The following is a 24501-nucleotide window of genomic DNA, read 5'->3' as shown; positions in this document are numbered from 1 at the left end:
GCATTCGCTCTCTCAAAAATAAGTAAACAGTAAAAATTTTTAAAAAAAACCTCAGGACCAAGATCACCATCAAGAGTCACATGCTCTTCTGACTGAGCCAGCCAGGCGTCCTTCTCTCTCATTGTACCTATATGTACTCATTGTACATATAGGTACAATGAATCTCTCATTGTACCTATCAAGATTATCAGTATAGTTGACAGTAAAAACCCATTAAGTAAATAAATATATAAACAGGAATACCCCTTTGTTGATTTCTTCCTCAATACCTCTTTGCCTGAAATGTCATCTTCTCTGAATCCTTAACAGTCTTAAAGTCCTTTTTCTTGAAGCCTTTTCTGACTTCTCCTGGACAGTGTATGTTTCTTCTAACTGTATTATAATAGTGCTAAATTTCTTGTTAGTGTTATTGGTAATAATTTTGACCTGTAGTAGTTTATCCAACAAAACCTACTAAGTACCAGTATTTTTATCGCTGTTACTGTATGGGACAGCTGGGAACTCCTGTATAGTGGGTGGCTTCAACATACTGTCAAGCACTGCAAGTTACCCTTTTATGTCCTGTCTTTACAAAGTGGGTTAGTACTACAAGTTAGAGATTTTGTTTTATACTGGCATTTTAAATGCCATGTACATTCATATGTCCTTATTCCTTTAAATCAGTTCCACCGTAATAAAACCTTTGCTTATTTGATAAAATTTTGTTTCTGGGTGTTTGCTGAAGCTGAATTGCCTTAGACTGTTTCTTCATGTTTTGTTTTTCTCAAAAGAGACTTGGTTCATTTGAAACGAAGACAGAAAAATATATGTAGTTAGTGGGGTTTTTTTCCCTGCGACCTTAAAAATTCAGATTGAAACTTTACTTTTAGTAAGTTTTAATTTTATAAGCATTAACTAAACCTTTTTTAATAAGTATTATTAAAAATAATTTGTTTCAATAAAAATTTGGATCCACTTTCTTTTTAATAAGTAATAGATGTATTATATTTTATTGTTGATACTTGATGAAGATTCATGAATTAAACCTCTTTGTTTTAGTCACAAATTGAAGACTTAAGTGAAAATCTTTTAAAGTTGAAAGAAGCTCTTAAAACAAGTAAAAACAGAGAAAACTCATTAACTGATAATTTGAATGACTTAACCAATGAACTGCAAAAAAAACAAAAAGCTTATAATAAAATGCTTAGAGAGAAAGATGGAATTGATCAAGAGAATGATGAACTGAAAAGGCAAATTAAAAGACTGACCAGTGGATTACAGGTAATTTTATGTTTAATTGTGATAATGTCTTTTATTTAAAATATGTAGGTAGTTTATTCCCACTTTTTAATTTCACCTATTTGCTAAAACAACTTTCAGATCACTTTGATTAATGTGGCTAATTCCTTCAGTGACCTCTGTTGTATTTGTTGTTTTAGAGTAGCCTATCTTTAAAATGCAGAAGCATCCATAGTGCGTCAGTAGTGCATTTAGAAAATGTGGTTAGCTATAGCCTCAAAAGTTTCTATAATTGGACTATTTATTGTGTATTCTGTTTGGTACTTTTTTACTTCTAAAATGTAAAAATACATCTTATATTTTAGGGAAAATCTCTGTTAGATAATAAACAAAGTTTAATTGAAGAACTCCAAAAGAAAATTAAAAAGCTAGAAAGCCAACTGGAAAGAAAGGTGGATGAGGCAGAAATAAAGCCTATGAAAGAAAAGGTATGTGAAGAAACATACTGATTAATATGTTTAATGTAATGATAGCCTAACTTAAATTATAGAATTGATGAATAGGTAATATATGCTAGAGGCTCCTGGGCTGCTCATTTGGTTGAGAGTCTAACTCTTGATTTTGGCTCAGGTCATGATCCCAGGGTCGTGGAATTGAGCCCTAATTTGGCTCCATGCGCATGGAGCCTGCTTCAGATTCTGTCTCTCCCTCCCTCTGCCTGCCCCTCTCCCCGGCTTGCGTGCGCATGCTCGCTCGCTCTCTCTGTCTCTCTCTCTCTCTCTCAAAAATACTGTATTAATTTGAGGACCTAACACATAATATAAATAATATAGAGAAGTCTAAGATGAGTTTCTGTCCTTTAGAAATTTAGTGACCCTAGATCATGACCTGAACCAAAATCAAGATTCAGGCACTAACCAACTGAGCCATGATGGTGCCCCTATAATGTAATTCCCGCTCAGAAGTGACTACAACATCATTATGTCCTCTTCCTGACAAAGTACCTCTAAAATCCCCTCACACCTTACATATCCAGCTTTTCCCCAATATAGTTGTTTATGCAGGTAGGTGCTTTTGACCTTTGGGAAAGAAAGTTGGGTGTTTTTAGTCTACTACCTTGACCCAAATGTGTCCTTTTTATCATCCAGTAGAATGGACTGTTAGTTCAGGGTAAACAAAGTGATTTGGAATTCAGTATTGGTAGTAATCAATAACGAAACCACTCATAAATTGATTCTGTAATGTGAGAAAAGTTGCTTAAAATTTTCTAACAGGTTAACTAGTCAACTATTTTGTAATAAATATTACTGATAGAAATTATCAATCCTCCAAATCCCTTCAATTGGCTAAAGTGCATATAATTAAATTTGTTACAAATAATAAAATGAAGACTTAGTAGCACTGAAAATATCAATAGAGACCTGAGAAATATTGGTGTTAGTAGTAGCCTGGAGAAGCTAAGGTTAGGAAAAATTTTTATTGTAAAATTTGTGCAGAAAATATTCAGTATCTATAAAATAATTTCAATAACATGGACATAAAAAAGAAAATTAAGCCACTGAATAGAAAATAGTAATGGGATTAAAATGTCTTAATAGAGTATATTCCAAAAAATTTTTGTCCTATGAAAATTCACCAGTGTTAGTATAATTTTTATTAAAATATTTTCATTTATATACATTGAACCACAATACTTGCTGTCTGAAGCTTTTCTGGTAAAAATTGCAAGATAAAAATGTCCTTATTCTTACAGTTTGCTTTTTTTGCTGCCTCCCCACTTGAACGAAGGTCTAATCCTCAGATACCAGTTCCTAACCTGATTCCTGTCAGAAAGCCTTGTGACTTTGCCTAGACTCCTAATCTCTGTTTCAGTTTATTTCTCCTTAAAATAGAAATGATACTATTTGCATTGCCAATTTCCCAAGATTATTTTGGCAGTCAAATGAGACAATATGTGCAAGTCTTTTGTAAGCCATCAAGTCCATACCACTGTATGATATTATATTATTACTAATTAGAAAAAGAGGACAACACATAGAGCAACACTAATATTAAATTTTCTATCCAGGAATCTAGCAAGAGTATTATTTCAAATTCCACAGTATTGGGCGTTTCTAATTTATGGATGTTTTTATACTCAATGATTTCATGCTGAAATTTCTGTACATTTTTCTCTGTCAACGCACCCCCATGCCTTACATTCCTGTGTTTTTTATGCTGTTATACTTTTCTCCATAGCATTTATTATTATCTGACATACTAGAGATTTACCTATGTGTTTATCTTTTGGACTATAAGCTTTAATGGCAGGAATTCTACCTGTTTATTGTTGTATAACCACCACCTACAACAGTCCCTAGTCCCTAGCATGTATTAGATACTCAGTATTTGTTAAATGAATGAAAAATTTTAAATGCAGTCACATTATTCTGAAATCCATCCTAAGTGGCTCTTGGTACACAAACCATGACAAAAGAACTTCTCCCTGCATCTTCTCTTCTCCCCCAGTCAAGAACAGATCTGTGGTGATGTTTGCCTTTGTTATTTTTTTCTTGTGGTTCATTTTTAAATAATTCCAGCCTTGTTTCCCTCAGTCTTACTTCAGAGGCTGGTATCAGAGGGTAAATGCCCAATTCCATGCTGCAGAATTATTTATTTATATACCATTATGCCCAAGCTAATATTTACATTCCTGGAAGTACACAAAATTTCTTGTATATATTTCAGAAAAAAATAATTATTAAACATTTACCGAAGTTTTTATGTTTTTTTAAAGGATAGTTGCTAACTGAATTAAATAAATAATGTAAAAAATTGGCCAGTATCAAAGAAGATAGTTTTGATAGGGCAATGTATCTTAGATGGGCATTTGACTTTAAACTATGGCTTTTAACTCTTTCAGCCCTGACATTGCCTTTTGTAATAAACAGTGTTTTATAATATCCACATGAAATTTATGGTTAATAGAAATTACCTACATGTGTAATTTCAAAAATATCATAGGGGCGCCTGGGTGGCTCAGTCGGGTAAGCGTCTGACTTCGGCTCAGGTCATGATCTCATGGTTCGTGAGTTCGAGCCCTGTGTCGGGCTCTGTGCTGACAGCTCGGAGCTTGGAGCTGCTTCAGAGTCTGTGTCCCCCTCTCTCTCTGCCCCACCCCTGCTTGTGCTCTGTCTCTCTCTGTCTTTCAAAAATGAATAAACACACAAAAAAAATTTTTTTAAAATATTATTATAAATGCCCTAATTGAAATATAAAGGAGAAACAAAATAATTCACAAAAATAATATGTTTCTACATCTGTCATGTTTCAACATGAAGATGCTCTGGCATACTACACTAGAAAACATAAGGAAATAGACTTATAGCATTAAGGTGAATTCAGAGCTACAAGTGCAAACTGATGGAAATGTATTCAGTGGCATTACTAATGCCATTAACTATTTCTCTTCCGTGCTCAGCACTTACCAGCAGCTAACATACTACAAAATATTTTTTTTCTTGCTTTTTTTCTGTATTTTGCTCCCCTTCCCTGATCTACCCAACCAACATAAATTAGACTATAATGCTTTTTCTCTGATTTTTCTCTGATCAGAGAGTGCTTCTACACTTAATGCCGACAGTGGTATGGCAGATGATTAGCAGTATATAACCACCTGTTGGATAAGATTTGAAGAGGCTGTGATGCTAGGAGATTGCTATTTTGGTCAAAATTGGGTTGGTCATTTGTACATACATATTTTTGTTAGAAGCTTACGTTGGTCATGATCATCTTTATTGAATCTTTACTTAAAGACTTTTAAGTCTGTTGACATTAATCCAAACTGTTCCCTAGAATTTTACCATCAATAATAGAATACAGAACCTTTAAACTGAAGGGCATTTTTGTTAGTAGCTTGGCATGTTTAAAGATTCTAGACATTATATAGCAAAATGAATGTATTCACATATTCCCTAGGAAGTATTGGTTTACCATTGTTCCAGTAAATTGTAATTAATAAATCTTGAAATTAAAATATTGGTAATTTTCTCCCTCGTTATTGTTTACAGAGTGCCAAAGAAGAATTAATTAGGTGGGAAGAAGGTAAAAAATGGCAAACCAAAATAGAAGGAATTAGAAACAAGTTAAAAGAGAAAGAGGGGGAAGTGTATATTCTAACAAAGCAGTTAAATACTTTGAAGGATCTTTTTGCCAAGTGAGTTTAAATTTAACCCTAGTTAATTATTTGTGAAGTCTTTAATTGATCTGGAAGTTACATAGTTTTATTGTATTTGATAGTACATATTTGATGTTATATTTGAGAAATTTCATAGTTTTAATTATGATTTATTATCTGTGATTCACTTTATTTTCTTTAAAATGTGTTTAAAATTATTTTAACAATTTGTAAATGGAGTTTCCTACAATTTTGAAGTGTTAGCTCATAGCAAATACAGCAAGATCTAGTTTTTGGGTTTTTTTTATGATGTTGTTTAATTAGTAGTAAGCTTCAGTTTAATAAATTGAACAAGTAAAACAGTGAATTTTATATTTTCATGATGCTATATTGAATCCCACAGGGCTGACAAAGAGAAACTTACTTTGCAGAGGAAACTAAAAACAACTGGCATTACTGTTGATCAGGTTATGGGAGTGCGAGCTTTGGAGTCAGAAAAAGAGTTGGAAGAATTGAAAAGGAGAAATCTTGACTTAGAAAATGACATATCATATATGAGGTAAGCTGCTATGTGAAAATGTGGGACCTATTACAATGAAGAAATACTGGCTGACCCAAAAAAACTGATGTAATGAATGTGTATTATTTAGGCTTGGGTTCTGTTCTCTTTTCCCGTGGGAATTAAGATAGGTTCTTTGTATGCCACGTAATTTGGATTGTATTCTTGAACTTCTGAATATCATGTTGTGAAACTTTGGATCTTGGTTAAATTCTGTGGAAAATGTAGTATTTTTGTTTTCACAGGCAGGCAGTCTTGGATAGGTTCAGGCCCCGAGTTCCCACCTGCTTTTTATGGGCTGTGGTTCTAATATCAGTTTTGTTTTCAAAGCCTTTATAGTCTCTTTGGTTCCGTCCTGCCTGTGCACCTCCCTGTTGGAAGTCTGGTATACGGGCTGCCTTCCATCCATTAGTTCAGTTCTGTGAGTTGTTGCTACTGTAAGATCAGATTCATACACACACAGCTCAACGTTGAGGCCAGAAGTTCATGAACGACATTATAGGATCCCTTTCTTGAGTTCCTCCCTTTCTGCCGTCTCCCTGACACTGTCTGTTTCCCCAGGGCTCCCCCTTTTCGTATTTCAGATGAAATCTGGGGCTCTGGTTACCCTGTTCTACTGTTTACTTTAGCAATTTTGTGTATGTCTGGAGCCAAGCAATAGGAGGGCAGAAAGGGGAATGGGGAGGGAGGGGGCTACTTCCCATCTACCCCTTTAGTAATCACAACTCTACCAATTTCCTAAATATTTTGACTCCTGTGGGTTCCCATGCAGCCTATGCCACCAGTAGCATGGGATTGCTTGAGGGTTGGAGTACGAGAGAACAGAGAGAACAAAAAAATATTGGGGGGGTGAGATTTTGTCTTGGAGAGTATCATAAGTGCCCTCTCTCCTTGCTGGAGCTAGAACTCTAAGGCTTCCCTGGAGCTTCCTCCCTCAGTGCTAACACTCACCTTCAGGTTTCAAGCAGTGTTGTGTTCAGCCCAAGACACACTAGAAGCAATGGAAAGGTAAATTGCTGCTGTTTGCTGCGACTTCAGATTCTGGTATACTGTCCCACTCTGTAAAATATTTACTTTTCAGAGTTCTCAAATAGCTGTTCCATGCATTTGGGAGAGACAAGATTGGGTGTGTTTACTCCACTCTACCTAGAACCAGACCCCCTCCCTGCCCCCAGTGTCATTTCTTTAGCAAAGCTTTTGAAATTGGTTTCATCATCTCTTTCCAAGCTATGTCTTCTGATAAAATCATGTCTTAACACCCAAAACTGTAATTTTCTGCTTTATTCATTTCTTCTTAGATGAACTTAGATTAGTTTTACAAAATTTGTTACTTCTTCTTCTAAGTACTTACAAGCAGCCCAGAATCATATTAATGATTATTTTCTAAGTGTGGTACCTGCCTGTTATATTTGGACATGGGGATACTTACTGTTCTTAATTTTTTTTTAATATGAAATTTGTCACATTGGTTTCCATGTTCTTAAATTTATCATATGTTTTTCCTCTCCATTGATCTTCAAAAATTACCATTAGTGTTTCTTTATTAATGCCTGTGATCATGTCTGTATTAATGTAATATGAACTTCTTTAAAGAAGTACCCATGAGTTTCTAGCCTACATTCGATTCCCTTTTTTTCTAAGTCATTGTTTCTTAAATCCTTCAGAATTTTCCTTGATGGAGAAGAAAAAAGTGATTAAGAATTCTTTCTTGCAACATCTATTTTGTAGTTACTGTCTGATCCCAGTAGTGGCTCCTTCTCTTCTTTGTTTTTCTTGATCTAAACATGTGTTCAAAACAATGTTAAACCCTTTTTTTCTCCTTTGCAGTTTTCACAGGATCAAATATTTTCGTTTTGAAACCTAATACTTTTAGAGGTTTAATTTGTTTTTTCTAATAATGTGAACCTGTATGGGCTGAAATAATTGGAGAAGATTTGATAGAAGAGATTGAACTGGCCTTCTGTCTCAGTTCAACTGTGAATTTCTAAATTTTATGAATCAAATCTAGATATTAAAGGGAGGAAGGACATTCCAAGAAAGCAGAACCCTAGCAGAGACATGGTGGCAGGGGTGAAACTTTCATGTTGGGTAAGGGCAGATTTTTTTGCCTTACTAAAGGTGGACTCCTGGACAATTAGGTTGAATAGGTATAGTGGGGCCAGATTATGAAGGGCCTTAGGCGACACATGTGAGACTTGGACTAACAGATTGTTACTGGCACCACTAAGAGCCTTTTTTATATTGTTGAGCTTTTTGAGAAGTATGTCATGAAATTATTATATAGTGTTTTAAAAATAGTATTTTGATTCATCTTACATAATTCCAAATAAATAGATGCATGTTCTTTAAAGATGTTAATGTATTTCTATAAATCTAAATACACTTGTTAACTCATAATTCAAAAGAGCCCTGCAGTGAATCCTCTGTAATATATATGTAATTAGACTATATAATTAGACTATATATATAATATATATATGTAATATATATATAATTAGACTATAAATAGTCATGTCCTAATTTTTATAAAATTTACAAGTTTTATAGAAATTAAAATAAATACAATGTTAACAAATACATTATATATTTTCTTTTCTGTATTTTAATACAATAAAGCTGTGGAAAGTTGGTGTTTGAATAGTAAAGAGTCTCTTGTTTTTTATCATAGAACCCGTCAAGCTCTTCCTCGAGATTCTGTCATAGAAGATTTACATTTACAAAATAGATACCTCCAAGAAAAACTACATGTTTTAGAAAAACAGTTTTCAAAGGATGCATATTCTAGACCTTCAGTAAGTGTACATCTTTTTATTTTTCTGTTTTTAATAAAAGTGATATAAACTTTTACCTTTATCTGGCCCAAAACCTTAAGCTTCTTCTTCTTAATATTAATGTACTAAATCCAACTTTTATTTTTGCCAGGTACTGATGTATATTAACTTCTTTAATCCTTCTTACATAAGTAGACCTAAGATTCTTAGACTTTGCATAAAACTGTATTCCAGAGATTTTAAAGAAGTTATTATTTTGAGTTTTGCTGTGGCAAGAACATACAATTAAGTAAATTAGAAAAATACAGCATTGTTTCCATTCAAACGTGTGATACATTTCTAGTTTTCCTTTATAAAAAAATCATTAATGTAGAATTGTTTGTTGTATATTACCTTAAAGCAATAGTGTGTATATTTTTGTTATTTTTTTCTTCTTTTCATGTTTCTTCTCTTTCTTCTGCTTCAAGCAGAATGTGTTATGTGACACAACTACGCTTTCTACCCTTGCTACCAGTGTTAATAAATATAGGCATAATATTTATCACAAAAAGAGCACTTTCCACAAGAACAAAAAAAAACCCATAATGGTGTTCAGAATTAAAAATGGGAAGGAAATAGATGCCAGTAACAACTTACATCATCAGGTACCTAAAAGTATTCTACGGCATTACAGTAATGAAGAAAGACACACAACAGAAGATATTGTAGATTCTGCGGAGTTAAATAAATCTGAGGCAAGACCAAAAAATAAATCAAGTCCGTTTAGGTCAACTAATGGTACCATGGCAGATGTTAAGTCCAATTTTGAAAATGAACCAGATCCTGAAATTGAGAAAATTAATCAAGACTATCATGAAAATAATAAACAGGAACATGAAAACAAGGAAGAGAATGAGCTAGGCAAGAATGTGAAAGGAAAGGGACACACAGCTGAAGATGTGAGTCACGACCACCACCTGGATCCAGAAGGATCTGCCGGAGAAGACCGTGATTGTGCCACAGTTGCTGCTGCACTGACTGAGAGTGCTGAGGAGGAAGCACAGGCAAATTCTGAAACCGATGTACCAGTCCAGCCAAGAAATGAAGTGTCCCAGGTTTGAGTCCATGGCAGTCCTGTGTTTGTTTCTTATAGCAAGTGGTATACAGTATGTGGTGCAAATGGAAATCAATTGCGTAGGATTTGTAAAAAAATATTAACTATTCATGAAGTGTGTATTAACCTCTAATTGACGAGTTCCTATAAAAATTAATGGTTATGCATTTCTTATTGATTTTAGTACTCACTGTTTTACCACTGGTACTCACTTAAAAAGTGTTAGGTAACAGGATAACAAAACCAGGCTCTTTAGAGGTATGCATTTTGCCTTAGAAATTTCTAACTCAAGGTGCTCTGAAATCTCATCACAAACTTTTATTACAGTGAATAATATCAGTAAAAATGTGTTAGGATACTGTGTGACATTACTTGGTCATCTTTTTGCCACATATTTTATAACATACTTTGGTATAATGAATAAAGGGAGTTTGCATGTGTTGCTGTCTATGTTGTATTAGGCTCGATGCTGAGGTATAATTTTCACATATTTGCAGAGTATTGTTTCTGTTTTACATGGGAAGCTTCGAGCATGAGTATCATCTCTAGTGATGCAGAACCAGGATCTAAACACAGGTCTAACTTCACAGTTGATGATCTCTCCATGTACACACTACTTTTGGTCAGTTTACAATGCAGTACAGACAAAGACATGTTTGTCTCCACTTGAAATCAAATAGAATATATCTTTTTTTTTCCCCTTATCCTTTCCACCTAGATATGCCAGTCACCTAAGTCCTAAACACATCAATAAAAACAAACATTTAAATCTTAAGAGAAAATGGGGGGGGGCGGGGGCGGTGCCTGGGTGGCTCAGTTGGTTAAGCATCCAACTCTTGATTTCTGCTTAGGTCATGATCTCATGTTTCATGGGATCGAGCCCTGCATCAGGCTCCACACTAATAGTGTGGAGCCTGTTTGGGATTCTCTCTCTCCCTCTCTCTCTGCCCCTCCCCCACTCTCTCAAAATAAATAAACATTTAAAAAAATAAAAATAAAGGTTAAGAAAACATGGATGAAAGTGACTTCTTATTTCATATCTTTATCCAAGTTCATAATCCTTCTCTTTTTTCCCTTGATAATAAGTAACTGTAAAATTGAGGCTCCCACTGTGTGTTTCTAAACTCCCATCCACTAAGAATTTGGTTTCTAGCACTGTATTCCTTTCAACAGGATTCCTCTTCCATAAAAGAATTGGAAATCTCATAAAATTCATTATGCAAGAATTTTACTTATATTACTTTTACACAATACAGAGTTTCATTAGAATTTGTTTTCCAGAAATTGGACGATTTCAACTAATACTTTTGTTTTTTGAGAATTGTGGGGAAAAAACGATCTGTATGTACTTACATAATTGCATCCATGTTTTAGGAGAATGTGTTAAAAAAAAAAATCCTCATGTGAGATCATCAGATAGAATTACTCTCTTCTGTGGTTGATAATTAGCAAATATTATGTCTGTCAATCAGTGGTACCCATAAGTGTTTATCACTTGTTAAATCGCTACCACAGACAGAAGAGATGAAGTGAGGGTGACAGAAGAGCTCAGGGACAGGGCATTCATTACAGATTTCCATGTCTGAAGAGGCCTTAAAAATTACCCCATCTTGTGCCTTCATTTGTAAGATGCAGAAACTGAGGACCTTGCAGGTGGCATGCTTTGCCTAGTGTTAGCCTAATAGTAGCAGAATCAGAATGGATACTTGGGTTATTTGACAGAGAATGAGCATAAGCAAGGACATATTCCTGTGGTACAGACATTAACAAATATGTCTGTCTTTTGCACACAAAGAGATGCACACACATTCCTTTGAACAAAGACAAGTCAGGTTGGACACAGGCAGTGTTTCTGCCAGGGTTCTGCGCCCTCAGGTCAGAATCAAATAGCCTAGAATTTCTTTACTTTTCTATATTCTATGTTTTAATGTCTTTAATTTCTTTTGCTTTTATTACCCAAGGGTAAATATATCGGAATATAAAGTATTTAACCTACTGCTAATTTAAAAGCTATTATAGAGCCATGGATATATTTGTATAACATTGCATTTTTTAAACTATAATGTCTTTGGAGTTATTGACTTGATAGCCCATCAAACCACAGAGAGAGAATGGGATGGGGGAGGAAAAACTAAAGCTATGCTGAGTACTTGCACAAAATGTTTCATATGATGCTCATAACAATCATAGGAGGTGGGTGGTTTTCTACCCCCTTTATAGAAAAAAGGAAATCAAGCACATATTTCTCTTTCAAATGACCTGTAGTTTAGAATGAGAAGGAAGAATGAACATAAATAATAGCCCAAGGTAGATTCGTGCCAAAAGAAATGCAATATAGTGTTACTGGATATCAGAGGAGGAAGTTATAACTTGCACTTAAGGAACGAAGAAGAGCTTTCCGAAAGAGGAAAGAATTAAGGCACTTCTTTTTGGAGGCTCGTGTGTTAGTTTGCTAGGGCTATTGTAACAAAGCACCACAGATTTGGTGACCTGACAAATTTATTCTCACAGTTCTGGAAGCCATGAGTCCAAAATCAAGGTATTGGCAGGGTTGATGACTCCTTTAACCTGTGAGGGAAGAATCTATTCCAGGCCATTCTCCTTGGCTTGTAGATGGCCAGTTGTGCCCTCTTTACATTATCTTCTTTCTATGCATATCTCTGTATCAAAATTTCCCTTTTTCATAAGAACACTACTCATACCGGGTTAGGGCCAACCCTAATGACCCTAACTTGAGTACCTCTGGAAAAGCCCTATATCCAAACAAGGTCACATTCTGAGGTACTGGGATTAGGACTTCAACGTATGAATTTTGGGGTGGGGTAGGATTTAGGGCATAATATAAACCATAACAAATAATAGTCATATTTTACTTTTGGACAGGAAAAATTAGCACAAATTAGTCTTAGAAGAGCATATACATGTAGACATTATACGTGTGGATGTTTTTAAGACATACTTCACTGTGCTTTCTATATTAAACTGTATTACCTTTTCTCCTGCAATTTTTATATTCTGACTTCTTTAGGGTCATTTTTTTTTAGAGTTCTCTAATTTTTCATATTTTTTGAGGGAAAGTGTACCATTTTAGGTTTTCTTATCCAATATGTCCTATATAACTTTTATTACTAAAATTTAAAAATATTCCTAACTTTATTTTCCTGAAGACTTCAGGAATAGAGTCAGATGAACACTGTCAAAGAGAACAAGAGCTTCAGAGGGAAAACTTAAAGCTGTCATCTGAAAATATTGAACTAAAATTTCAGCTTGAACAAGCAAATAAAGATTTGCCAAGATTAAAGGTAAATTTAATGTTCTTTAGTTAAGAAATCTAATACCTGAAAACCTTTTCTCCCTCTTTGTATTAGTTTATGAAGATGCCAGAAACTCATATTCATAAAATATTATGGTAGTGGTATGTTTTCTACATTTGTTCATGTAACAATTATTTATTGAAAGCCTACTTTGTTGTCAGGTACTCTTCTAGGTGCTGGGAAACAGCAATCAAAATATTTCTTGCACACATAGAATTTATATTCTAGTGGGAAAGGCTGATAATAAGTAATATGCAGTATGTCCGCTGATGTTAAGTTGATGTTAAGTGGTAAGGAGAAAAGCATGGTTGGTGTGAAAGGTGTGTGTGGTGGGGGGAGGGTTGGTTGGGACTGTATGGAATTGCTATTTAAATTAGGGTAATAGGAGAAGGCTTTCTTTTTTTTTTATAAATTTTTTTTTCAACGTTTTTTATTTATTTTTTGGGACAGAGAGAGACAGAGCATGAACAGGGGAGGGTCAGAGAGAGAGGGAGACACAGAATCGGAAACAGGCTCCAGGCTCCAAGCCATCAGCCCAGAGCCTGACGCGGGGCTCGAACTCACGGACTGCGAGATCGTGACCTGGCTGAAGTCGGACGCTTAACCGACTGCGCCACCCAGGCGCCCCAAGGAGAAGAGAAGTCTTTCTTAATAAAATATTTTATCAGAGAGCTAGGGCAGGAGGTTAGGAAGTGGGTCATACAAATACTGGAAAGAGAGTTCCAGACAACAGAAATAGCAAGTTCAAAGTCCTGAGGCCAAGTGGATGGTTGATATATTTCAAAAACAATTATCACTCTTAATTAGGATATTTCTTTAAAAAAATTAAGTAAGTCTTTAAGCTTAAAAAATTAGGATAATTATCTCTTTTAGGAATTTTGATGTTTATAAGAAGTTTATCTTTGGTTTTCCAAATCTCATCCTATTTATGGGAATCTCTTTTTCTTTTTGCTGGCTAATTGTTTCAGTTCTGTTTTCTAACCTGGAATATTAGCAGTCTGTTAATTCCACTGGTAATGATATAATTAAGTTATGTCCTGCTTCTAGAACACTTATTTTTACATTATTAGAACCCATACTATTAGATCAGCTGTTTCTCTCTACCATCTGGATAAGGATCTATATATGTCATTTATGGGGTGGTTAAAATCAGAGTTCTAAAACTGGAAGGGTGCCTGGGTGGCTCAGTTAAGTGTCCTACTCTTGATTTTGGCTCAGGTCATGATCTCACGGTTTGTGAGTTTGAGCCCCGCGTGGGTTCTGCACTGACCACGGGGAGCCTGCTTGGGATTCTTTCTCTCCCTTTCTCTCTGCCTCTCCTCCACTTGCATGCACATGCACATGCACATACACTCACTCTCAGAATAAATAAACATTTACAAAAAATAAACTACATTTATATAAAGGCAGTAATGTGGAAAATATTTCTTGAAATTTACGTATAAAATATTCTTGTATCACTGCCCTTAAATATATGTCTTAGTTCAAAGTCCTTATTGCTGTAGAGACCTTGTTCAATTAGGCTATATAGTTGAAGAAATTGATAGTTCAGATGAATTGTTTTCCTTTCCTTTTCAGTGGCTATAGCTATGTTAAACTGTTATGTGTTTGCTTTAATCTTTCAGAATCAAGTAAGAGATTTGAAGGAAATGTGTGAATTTCTTAAGAAAGAAAAAGCAGAAGTTGAGCGGAAACTTGGCCATGTTAGAGGGGTGAGTGTGTGAGAATATGCCATATATTTGTGTTGATTTCAGCAGTGATAAGCTGGAAATGAAAAACAAAAAAAGTTTGGATTCATCAAAACAGTAGTGATATACCTTTACTTACCTGTAGTCTTGGTTTTTATTCTGCAGATCTACAATGTAAAACATCACTAAGCTTTTCTTTGTGTTTCAAATTAATGTATTTTAACATTAACAAGCTGTAACATGTCACATATAACAAGCATTTTATTTCAACTGGACACATCATCTTTTTTCATTGCATTTCCCTTCACACCTTGAAAACCTTTAACTTCTAGGAATCTTCCTTCTGTTCATTAAGGTAACTACTCACTGCTCCTTGGTCCAATTCTAACATTTTGTGACTATTTGTTTTATGATTTCCATGGCAACTTCTTAGTATAATGCTCTGTAAATGTTTCCTAGGTTTTTTTATTCATATGTTTTTCTTCTAATGTTATTTTGTATTCATTTTTTACAATGAATAAATGCTGTTTTTGAGGCCCAGGCCAAAGATTTAAACCCCTGTTGTTTTCATGTTAGCAAGGGGCACAGATAGAAGCAATCAATTTAAAAACTTATTCAAGTAATAACATTAAATATGTGACAGATTTGGTGAAAATACTGAGTTGTTATTAGAAAAAAGTATTCAGAACAAATATCTAGCTTGACAGCAACATTCATTTCATAAATAAAAACCTGGGGGTACCTGGGTGGCTCAGTTGGTTAGGAATCCGACTTCCACTCAGGCCATGATCTCACAATTTATGAGTTTGAGCCCCCTGTCGGGCTCTGTGCTGACAGCTCAGAGCCTGGAGCCTGCTTCAGATTCTGTGTCTCCCTCTCTATCTGCCCCTCCCCTGCTCATGCTCTCTCTCTCTCTCTCTCTTCTCCCAAAAGTAAACAAACATTAATAATTTTTTTAAATGGGTTAATTTGATTTTTAATTATGATAGTATGTATTAAAATTATGTATTATAAGGTTATTCATTATATAGTGTGAATACTGACTAAAATGCAAAAACAATAAGCAGATTATTTTACTCAACTCTTAAACTATTTTATTTTAAAGCATAAGCAGTTGAACTTCCTAATTGGTGACCTATCTCTGTTGATAACTCTACACTAGGTTTTTTTAATTGCAGATGTCTCTTGTATTTATACTGGACAGAAACTGAATTTCTTAATCATGGCCATTGTTAGAAAATCACCTCTATTCTGCAATTCAAATTTGGTAACTCATGAGCTCTTTAATGACACAACTCTTCTTTTGTGGGTTTTTTTTTTTTTTTCCCCATGTAAAAAGAATTCTGGTATACTGGAAAGAACATTAGCTAAATCGAGTATTTAGGTTCTTAGCTTTATTCATTTGGAACAGACATCAAATTTAGAGTATTTAAGCTGTTACTCATTAGCTACATGACTAGGAATATCATATTCTCTGAGTCTTGATTTGCTTGTATGTAAAGTAAGAATTATAATTCCTATTGCATAGGGTTATTGTAATGATAAATTGAATACAAGTTTTGGCTTCAAATGTTAGGAATCAGAAATGAATGTAATAATGGGTGTATTATGTTGTTGGTGTTTGATATCATACTCTTTCAGATATTTGATTGAATAAAAAGTTAATTTATTCTTTTGTAGGCTGGTAGAAGTGGAAAGACAATTCCAGAACTAGAAAAAACCATTGGTTTAATGAAAAAAGTAGTTGAAAAAGTCCAAAGGGAAAATGAACAGTTGAAAAAAGCATCAGGAGTACTGACCAGTGAAAAAATGGCTAATATTGAGCTGGAAAATGAAAAGTTGAAGGTAACATATTGTCAAGTTGGCTAAAATACAGCGTATACAGTGTGCTCTTGTTTTGTGGTAGATTCCCATGATTCATCGCTTACACAACACCCAGTGCTTATCCCCACAAGTGCCTTCCTCAGTGCTCATCACCCATTTTCCCCTCTCCCCCTCTTCCCCCTCCCATCAACCGTTTGTTCTCTGTATTTAAGAGTCTCTTATGGTTTGCCTCCCTCCCTCTCTGTAACTATTTTTTTACTTCCCTTCCACCATGGTCTTCTGTTAAGTTTCTCAATGTGATAATTTGCATGGAATGTTTTCACCATTATAATTTCCATTTTCTTTTAAATTTTTTAAATGTTTATTCATTCTTCGGTGGGGGGGGGGAGAGAGCAGGAGAGGGGCTGAGAGGGAGGAAGACCCAGAATCCAAAGCAGGCTCCAGGCTCTGAGCTGTCAGCACAGAGCCCGACGCGGGGCTTGAACTCACAGACCCCGAGATCATGACCTGAGCCGAAGTCAGACGCCCAGCTGACTGAGCCACTCAGGCACCCCAACATAATTTCCATGTTTTAAAGAAAATTTTTAAATATATTCCTGCTATTTAAAACGGTTTTAAGAGATGCAGTAACTGTTTTACATATACAGAAAAACCTGTCGGAGACAAGGCCAAGAGAAATTAGAGTAGCTCCACTTGGGCATTTTATTATTTCAAGACCAATGGTTCTCACTCTGGCATTCTCACTCACTAGTGTCTATTTTCAAATATGCAGGTGCCTAAGCCCCCAAGCCTGACATTGATTAGATTCTTTTGGGGTGGGTCCTACCATAGGTGTTGTGATTTTAAGTCATCAGCTCGTTCTAATGTGTAGCCAAGGTTGGGAACCTCTGCTCTAGATGACCAGTATGAAAGGGAAAACTTTAATTCTATCAAAAATAATCTCTAAAACTGTTATGGATTAAGTTTTACGAGTTTATAGGATCGTCTTTTATTTCCTTGTTCCGATAATGTATAATTTATCTTTTACTAGGCTGAATTAGAAAAACTTAAAGTTCATCTTGGACGTCAGTTGAGCATGCACTATGAATCCAAGACCAAAGGCACAGAGAAAATTGTTGCGGAAAATGAAAGACTTCGTAAAGAACTTAAAAAAGTATGACTTTCTTTACTGATTATAATTACTTTTTTATCTTAAGTAATATATCTTTGAAAAAGTGAATGAAAAATTTGATGAGAATGTCTATTCAAAGTAGATATTCAGAGACTTAGGAATTGTATCTTTTTGGCTGCCATCCTTTCACTATGAGGAACATTGAAAATACAAAAATTAAGCAGCAGTATAATGTAGAAGCCACATGTCTGGGAGTCAAATCCTAGCTCTATTACTAACTGGCTGTGGAAACAAGGACAAGCTACCAGCCCCCCCTCTAATGCTCAATTTCCTCGTCTATGAAGTTGGGAATCATAAATATCTCTTTCACAGAGCTGCTGTGGGACTTAAGTGAGTTAATATTTGTGTACATGGCCTAGAACAATGATTGGTATAGAGTAAGGAATATATGAAACGGTTATGTTAAATAGTAAGATCCCTTTCTATTTCTATTTAAGTCGTGAAATATATTCCTTGCCCCAGACAACTAGGTGTTATTATTTATATGGATGATTCAGTGAATAAACTGAAATTGAGATTTTTAAACTGGTTACAATAGTATCTGAATATATTGTGAGGCCATAGTGGTAGTGTGCTTTGCATGGATGTTTACTAGTGGAAATAATTTATGGTACTTACACATAGTTTGTGCTCATAGCTAGGTCTCTCAAATAGTCGTCAAAACAAAACCTCTTTTAAGTGTGTTAAGACATTATCCCATTATTCTATAAATACTATGACAAATGTAAAGTAACCAAACAAAACGACAAATTTATTGTTTTTAATTTTTTTAATGTTTTTTGTTTTATTTTGAGAGAGAGAGAGAGAGAGAGAGAGAGAGAGAAAGCACGAGTGGGGGAGGAGCCAAGAGCGAGGGAGACACAGAATCTGAAGCAGGTCCAGGCTCTGAGCCATCAGCCCAGAGCCTGATTTGGGGCTCAACTCACAAAACACGAGATCATGACCTGAGCCAAAGTCGATGCTTAACTGACTGAGCCACACAGACACACCAAAAATGACAAACTTAAAGCAACCGCTAGAGTAAAATACTTGCAAATGTATTTTTTTAATGTTTATTTATTTATTGTGAGAAAGAGTACGGGTGCATGAGTGCGGGAGGGGCAGAGAGAGAGAGGGAGAGAGAATCACAAGCAGGCTTTGCACTGAAAGTGGGGCTCGATCTTAACAAATCGTGAGCTCGTGACCTGAGCCAAAATCAAGAGTTGGACGCTTAAGTGACTGAGCTACCCCATGTGCCCACAAATGTATTTTTCTAACCTGGTTTACATCATCTGTTGTTCTAATTATTATGATCATACTGCTGTTTTAGAGTAAAGGAAACATTGGATTTTTATTAGAATTTTAATCAGCGTTTAGAGCTCCAGGTTACTTTTGTTTTCTAATTTGTGGTGGTAATTTTGAATATATTGTATCTATGAGAACAGTATTGTTTTGTCATCATGTACTAATTAGCCTTTAATGATAGGAGACTGAAGCTGCAGAGAAATTGCGGATAGCTAAGAATAATTTAGAGATATTAAATGAGAAGATGACAGTTCAACTAGAAGAGACTGGCAAGAGATTACAGTTGGCAGAAAGTAGAGGTCCACAGCTTGAAGGTGCTGACAGCAAGAGCTGGAAATCAATTGTTGTTACAAGGTAGGAACAAATAATTTATCATTTGCACAAAGTTTAATCAGTTCCAATGCTGCCTTTATTGTTTCAAAAGAATAGGACACTACTCTGATTAATTTAGTTCTTTCCTGATGAACTATTTGGTTGTTTGCTTTAATAGGATACTTTTGGCAGTGCTAGGACAGAAAAAAAAAGTGTTTGTTTCTTCCTTCAAACATTTAATGAATGTGGGTGGCAGGATATGGACACACCGGGGCTGGGGCTGGGCTGAGGGTGTTGGAGCTGGGTCCTTGGTTCCTAACACAGTACTGAGAGCGCTCAGAATCCTGCTTCCCAGTTCTCTCTTAACTCTGTGAGAAGGCTAGTGCGAGGGGGTAAAAGGAAATAATGTGTGATAGGTATCAGGGAAAAGGGGTCTCTTTTGTCTGCTTGGACCCCAGCTGAGGTGCTCAACCACCGACTCTATCCAGTAGACTTCTTGGTTGGTCCTTTATTTCCTTCTACAATCACACGTAGACTCAGAAGGGATTTTGAGTTACTTTGAGATTTTTTAAGCAGATAATATACTCAGTACATACTACATGCCACACATTCTGCTTCACGTTAGATGTATCTCTAAAAGGCCGACTTTGTCTGGTTCCTGTGGAACCAGGTGGTTTCCATGACTTTGGAATACCTAATTCTCACTGTGGCCTTAAATAAATTACATCTCTTCTGTGAGTTCAAGTTTTGTTGTTGTTTTTTTGATCTATAGAGATGGTCGTCTGTCTTTCCTTTTCTGAAAAGGGCTCTGTGAAGCTACAGAAAAGATTATTAATGTGAAAAGGGTTTATAAGCATTTGAGAGGGGTGATATTTAACCATAATTGAAGAGGACTTTGCCTTATACATAATTTGTGTGTTTTTAATCTGTGCACTGTACAGGTAACTGAGCACTGGGTAAGGCCTTCAGTAAACTCCTGAAAAAGTTATGTAAATTATGTAGAATCCACTTGACAGAGTGAAGGCTAATCCTGTCTGATCCTTGACCTCAAGAACCTCCCTAAACTCAAAAGAAAAAAAAACAAAACTTGTTAAGATCTGCAGCTGGGATTATACACCCACCTCAGTGAAGTGTTTAGAGATCTCTTCTGGGACCCTTGACACATTAGATCTCTCCCATGCTGCAGTCTTCATAGATGTTCTATTTACTCAACAGACCAATGACATCTGTTGTCATCAGTCCTTATACTGACTGCTAAGACAGGCCGGGTGATGCCGCAGCTATTATATATGGGGTGATCAGAGAAGATTGGGTGGCACTTGAGCAGAGAATCGAATGAAGTGAAGGAGTAAGCTTCTGGTATTTCATCCCTTCAGTGGAGTCTGTCAAGTTAAGAACACTCCTTTCTGATCACGGTTTCTCAGATTTATCAAAAACTATTTGAGGGGCGCCTGGGTGGCTCAGTCGGTTAAGCGTCTGACTTTGGCTCAGGTCATGATCTCACAGTTAGTGAGTTCAAGCCCCGCGTCGGGCTCTGGGCTGACAGCTCAGAGCCTGGAGCTTGCTTCGGATTCTGTGTCTCGTTCTCTCTGCCCCTCCCAACTTGTGCTCTGTCTCTCAAAAATAAATAAATGTAAAAAACAAAAACAAAACCATTTGAATGTATTGAAATAATAATTTCTGTTCCTTGTAATGTCCTTACCTGATTTTGTTGGCAAAGCATTCTTTTTCTTTTCTGTGGGAAACTTTGAATATTATAAGCATTGTCTCCCTTTAAGGTGGTATATGTTTTTAAAATCATTTTGGCTCAATGTTTTAAAATTTCCTTTTGGAGTCTAGATTTTTTTTAAATTATTGGTCATTTCTTTAAAGGCTACAGATCTATTCAGATTGTCATGTACCATTTTCTCACCCATGCTTTTGCATATTTTTCCTCTCCCAATAGTGTCCTTTTGGTTTTGCTCTACCTGGGTACCTTTTTTTGTATGCTTCTATGCAGGTATACATAATGTATGTATGAACTGCTTAGTTTGTGATCTTTATTTCTGAGACTACCCTGTAATACCGAATTTGATAATCTGATGAATTGCACTATTTTTTGGTTTGTCACTGAAAAAAAAAAAACTAATTGTAATCTTTTTGCTAGTGATCAAACAGGCTCCATCCTTGTTTATAACCTTGGGAAACACCAAAATCCTCTATTTTAATTGGCTTGTTAATTAGGGGTACTTATCCCTTGTTGTCACCTAATGCTAAGTAAATATGCAGCAGTAAAAGATTTGAATAGAAGAAGCAGGGTAAGATACTCTGTTATTTTTAGTGCAATGACTTGAACTGGCTTTTAAATCAATGAATTATTTCCATGTCTACACTATTTTTTCTTTACTTTTAGAATGTATGAAACCAAGCTGAAAGAACTGGAAACTGACATTGCCAAAAAAACGCAAAACCTTACTGATCTTAAACAGCTTGTAAAACAAGCAACAGAGAGGGAACAAAAAGCTAAGAAATACACTGAAGACCTGGAGCAACAAGCAAGTAATTTTTCTTTCCGAGAAAATAATGCATTTCATCTCAAGCCACTTCTTGGCATTATCTTATGTATATAAAAATGAACTCTTGGGGCAACTGGGTGGCTCAGTTGGTTAAGTGCCTGACTTCACCTCAGGTCATGGTCTTGCAGTTCGTGAATTCAAGCCCTGCATAGAGCTTCTGCTGTCGGCGCAGAGCCCGGCTTCAGATCCTCTGTTCCCCCTTCTCCCTGCCCCTCGCCTGCTCAAGCTCTCTCAAAAATAAGCATTTAAAAAAAATTTTTTTTAATGGAACTCAATTCCTCCCCTAGAAGGCCCCTCTTAAGTGAATGGCACCACCATTCAACCATTTGTTTAAGCCAAAAACCTTAGATTATCAATTCCTTCTTTTGCACCCCATCTTTTTCATTAAATAACATCAGCTCTTATTTTCAAAATAGATCTCAAATTTGACGTCTCCACACCTCCAACACTGTCAGTCTAAGCTATTCTCTCACATGTGAACTGTTACAATTTCCTAACTGGCCTCCCTGCTTCCACTCTTGCCTTGTTTCGCTTTGTCCCTATTCCTGATCTCTTCTCCACATGGCTGAAGAGTCAGCCGTTTAAGTATAAAGAAAATCCTAGCACCCTGTCCTCAGAGTCTTCTGGTGGTTCCCCATTACCGCAGAATAAAATTCTAAAGTACTCTGCATAGCCTATAAGGACCTATGTGGTCCGGCATCTGGTTTCCTTTCTAGCCTCATCTTTGCTTTCCCTCATTCACACTGACCTTCGAGTCCTTTGAATTGGCCAAACTCAAGCTTTAGGATCTTGCACTTGTTTGCCTCTGTACCGAAATATTTTCATAGCCCCCTAGATCTCTGATAAAACAGAGGCTCCTCAGACCTTCCTTAGCCCTTCATCTACCTTCCATGGCTCTCCATCCTCTTACCCAGAGTTATTCTTCTTGATAGTCCTTCCTTCCTCTGGCACATTATTATATCCTCAGTGCCTGGGCAAGCAGTACTCAGTAATTATCGAATGATTAGTGAATGGAACACCATAGATAAGTGCTCATATGTGCTTTTGGAAAACCCCACATTCAAGATGCTTTACTGAAAATATGTATCGTTCTAAAACTCTAGTTCCATATCAAACTTTGCTCTCTTTTTGTGCCCAAAGATTGAGATTCTCAAACATGTTCCTGAAGGTGCTGAGACAGAGCAGAGCCTTCAACGGGCGCTTCAAGTTCTAAGGTACATTATCTGTTCATATGACTACCATTTAAGAAAAAAATCTTTTGATATAACCAGGTTTGCTATATCTAGAGATTAGGATTTTTCAAACTTGATGCCTAACAGGCTTATCAGTCTTATTTCATCCTTCTAATGCCAATTACTCTTTTACATAATAGATGCTGAAAAAAAACAAAACAGGGTCAACCAGATCCTAATTTGCCCAGAGGCAAATATTAATTAATGAAAAAAAATTATTTACTTTCCGGATTCTGTGTGGAATACTCCCATGAGGTTCCTCCAACAGGAAAACTCTTAAAAATGATATCAGATCAGGGGCGCCTGGGTGGCTCAGTCAGTTAGGCGGCCGACTTCAGCTCAGGTCATGATCTCGCAGTTTGTGAGTTTGAGCCCCACGTCGGGCTCTGTGCTGACAGCTCAGAGCCTGGAGCCTGTTTCAGATTCTGTGTCTCCCTCTCTCTGACCCTCCCCCATTCATGCTCTGTCTCTGTCTCAAAAATAAATAAACGTTAAAAAAAAAAAATTTTTTTTAAAATGATATCAGATCAGACTTTACAAAACATAAAGAATTTTCATTTTGACCTCAGTTTGAGAATGGTAGCATTACAGTAGTGAGAGTAAATGAATAAATGTTTACCTTTATAACTATCAGCAAGTTGTAAGCAATGCACATCACACAGTTTATAAGAAATACTTGTATTTTATGAAGCAATGTCTGGTTTTTGTTATTGTTTTAATACATAATCATTGTGTTCTAGATTAGCTAATAGACAGCTGGAAAAAGAAAAGGCAGAATTAATCCATCAGTTAGAAGTTAACAAAGACCAAAGTGGAGCTGAAAGCACCATATCTGGTAAAGTATTTTATAACATACTTATAGCATGTGAGCTAACCCAAGTGTTTTAATTAGGGTTTGCCTTTTTTATTTATTCAGATTTTTGATGACTGTCTTCGTATAAAGTCAAATCGCTGGAACAGGTTTTTAGAGCTCTTTGCTTCTTCCAACAATAATGTTCCTATTGAGTCCTTTAAGTTGTTTATAATATTGAGTAGCAGGTGCTCAAGTGTTTTTCTCTTTGTGTTCCATATGGTGTTAACATTTAATCATGATACAATGCTAAGCAATGAATACTAGGTCTCTTGATTCCATTTTCTAAGTACAGGCCCTTTTAAACCCTCTGAACATTATCTTCTAAATGTTGTCATCTTATTAACTTAAAATTAACTACATATAGTAAACATTGCCTATATTTTTTCTCCTTTTACAAAGTAAAACAAAGTCTAGCCTTCTACATGCTTCTGTTCAGAAGTGATCATTCTGCTGTGTGCATATGTATACATA

At 35.8% G+C, this 24501-nt stretch overlaps 1 protein-coding gene across 1 annotated transcript in view; it reads left to right on the top strand.

The window, feature by feature from the left end:
- The window catches only part of CEP290 (centrosomal protein 290), a 91512-nt gene that overhangs the window by 62163 nt on the left and 4848 nt on the right, over positions 1-24501 (top strand). Inside the window, exons 38-50 of the mRNA XM_049626055.1 lie at positions 1039-1260; positions 1584-1706; positions 5268-5413; positions 5778-5933; positions 8602-8725; positions 12965-13099; positions 14737-14823; positions 16480-16644; positions 17654-17776; positions 19260-19432; positions 21783-21924; positions 23086-23159; positions 23918-24012. Coding sequence (XP_049482012.1) covers positions 1039-1260; positions 1584-1706; positions 5268-5413; positions 5778-5933; positions 8602-8725; positions 12965-13099; positions 14737-14823; positions 16480-16644; positions 17654-17776; positions 19260-19432; positions 21783-21924; positions 23086-23159; positions 23918-24012 — 1765 coding nt within the window. The remainder of the gene's footprint in view (positions 1-1038; positions 1261-1583; positions 1707-5267; positions 5414-5777; positions 5934-8601; positions 8726-12964; positions 13100-14736; positions 14824-16479; positions 16645-17653; positions 17777-19259; positions 19433-21782; positions 21925-23085; positions 23160-23917; positions 24013-24501) is intronic.

Source organism: Panthera uncia, chromosome B4 (genome assembly GCF_023721935.1).
Source record: "Panthera uncia isolate 11264 chromosome B4, Puncia_PCG_1.0, whole genome shotgun sequence".
Classification (NCBI taxonomy): domain Eukaryota; kingdom Metazoa; phylum Chordata; class Mammalia; order Carnivora; family Felidae; genus Panthera; species Panthera uncia.
The sequence above is the reverse complement of the archived record's forward strand: the minus strand, read 5'-3'. Positions and strand labels throughout refer to the sequence as shown.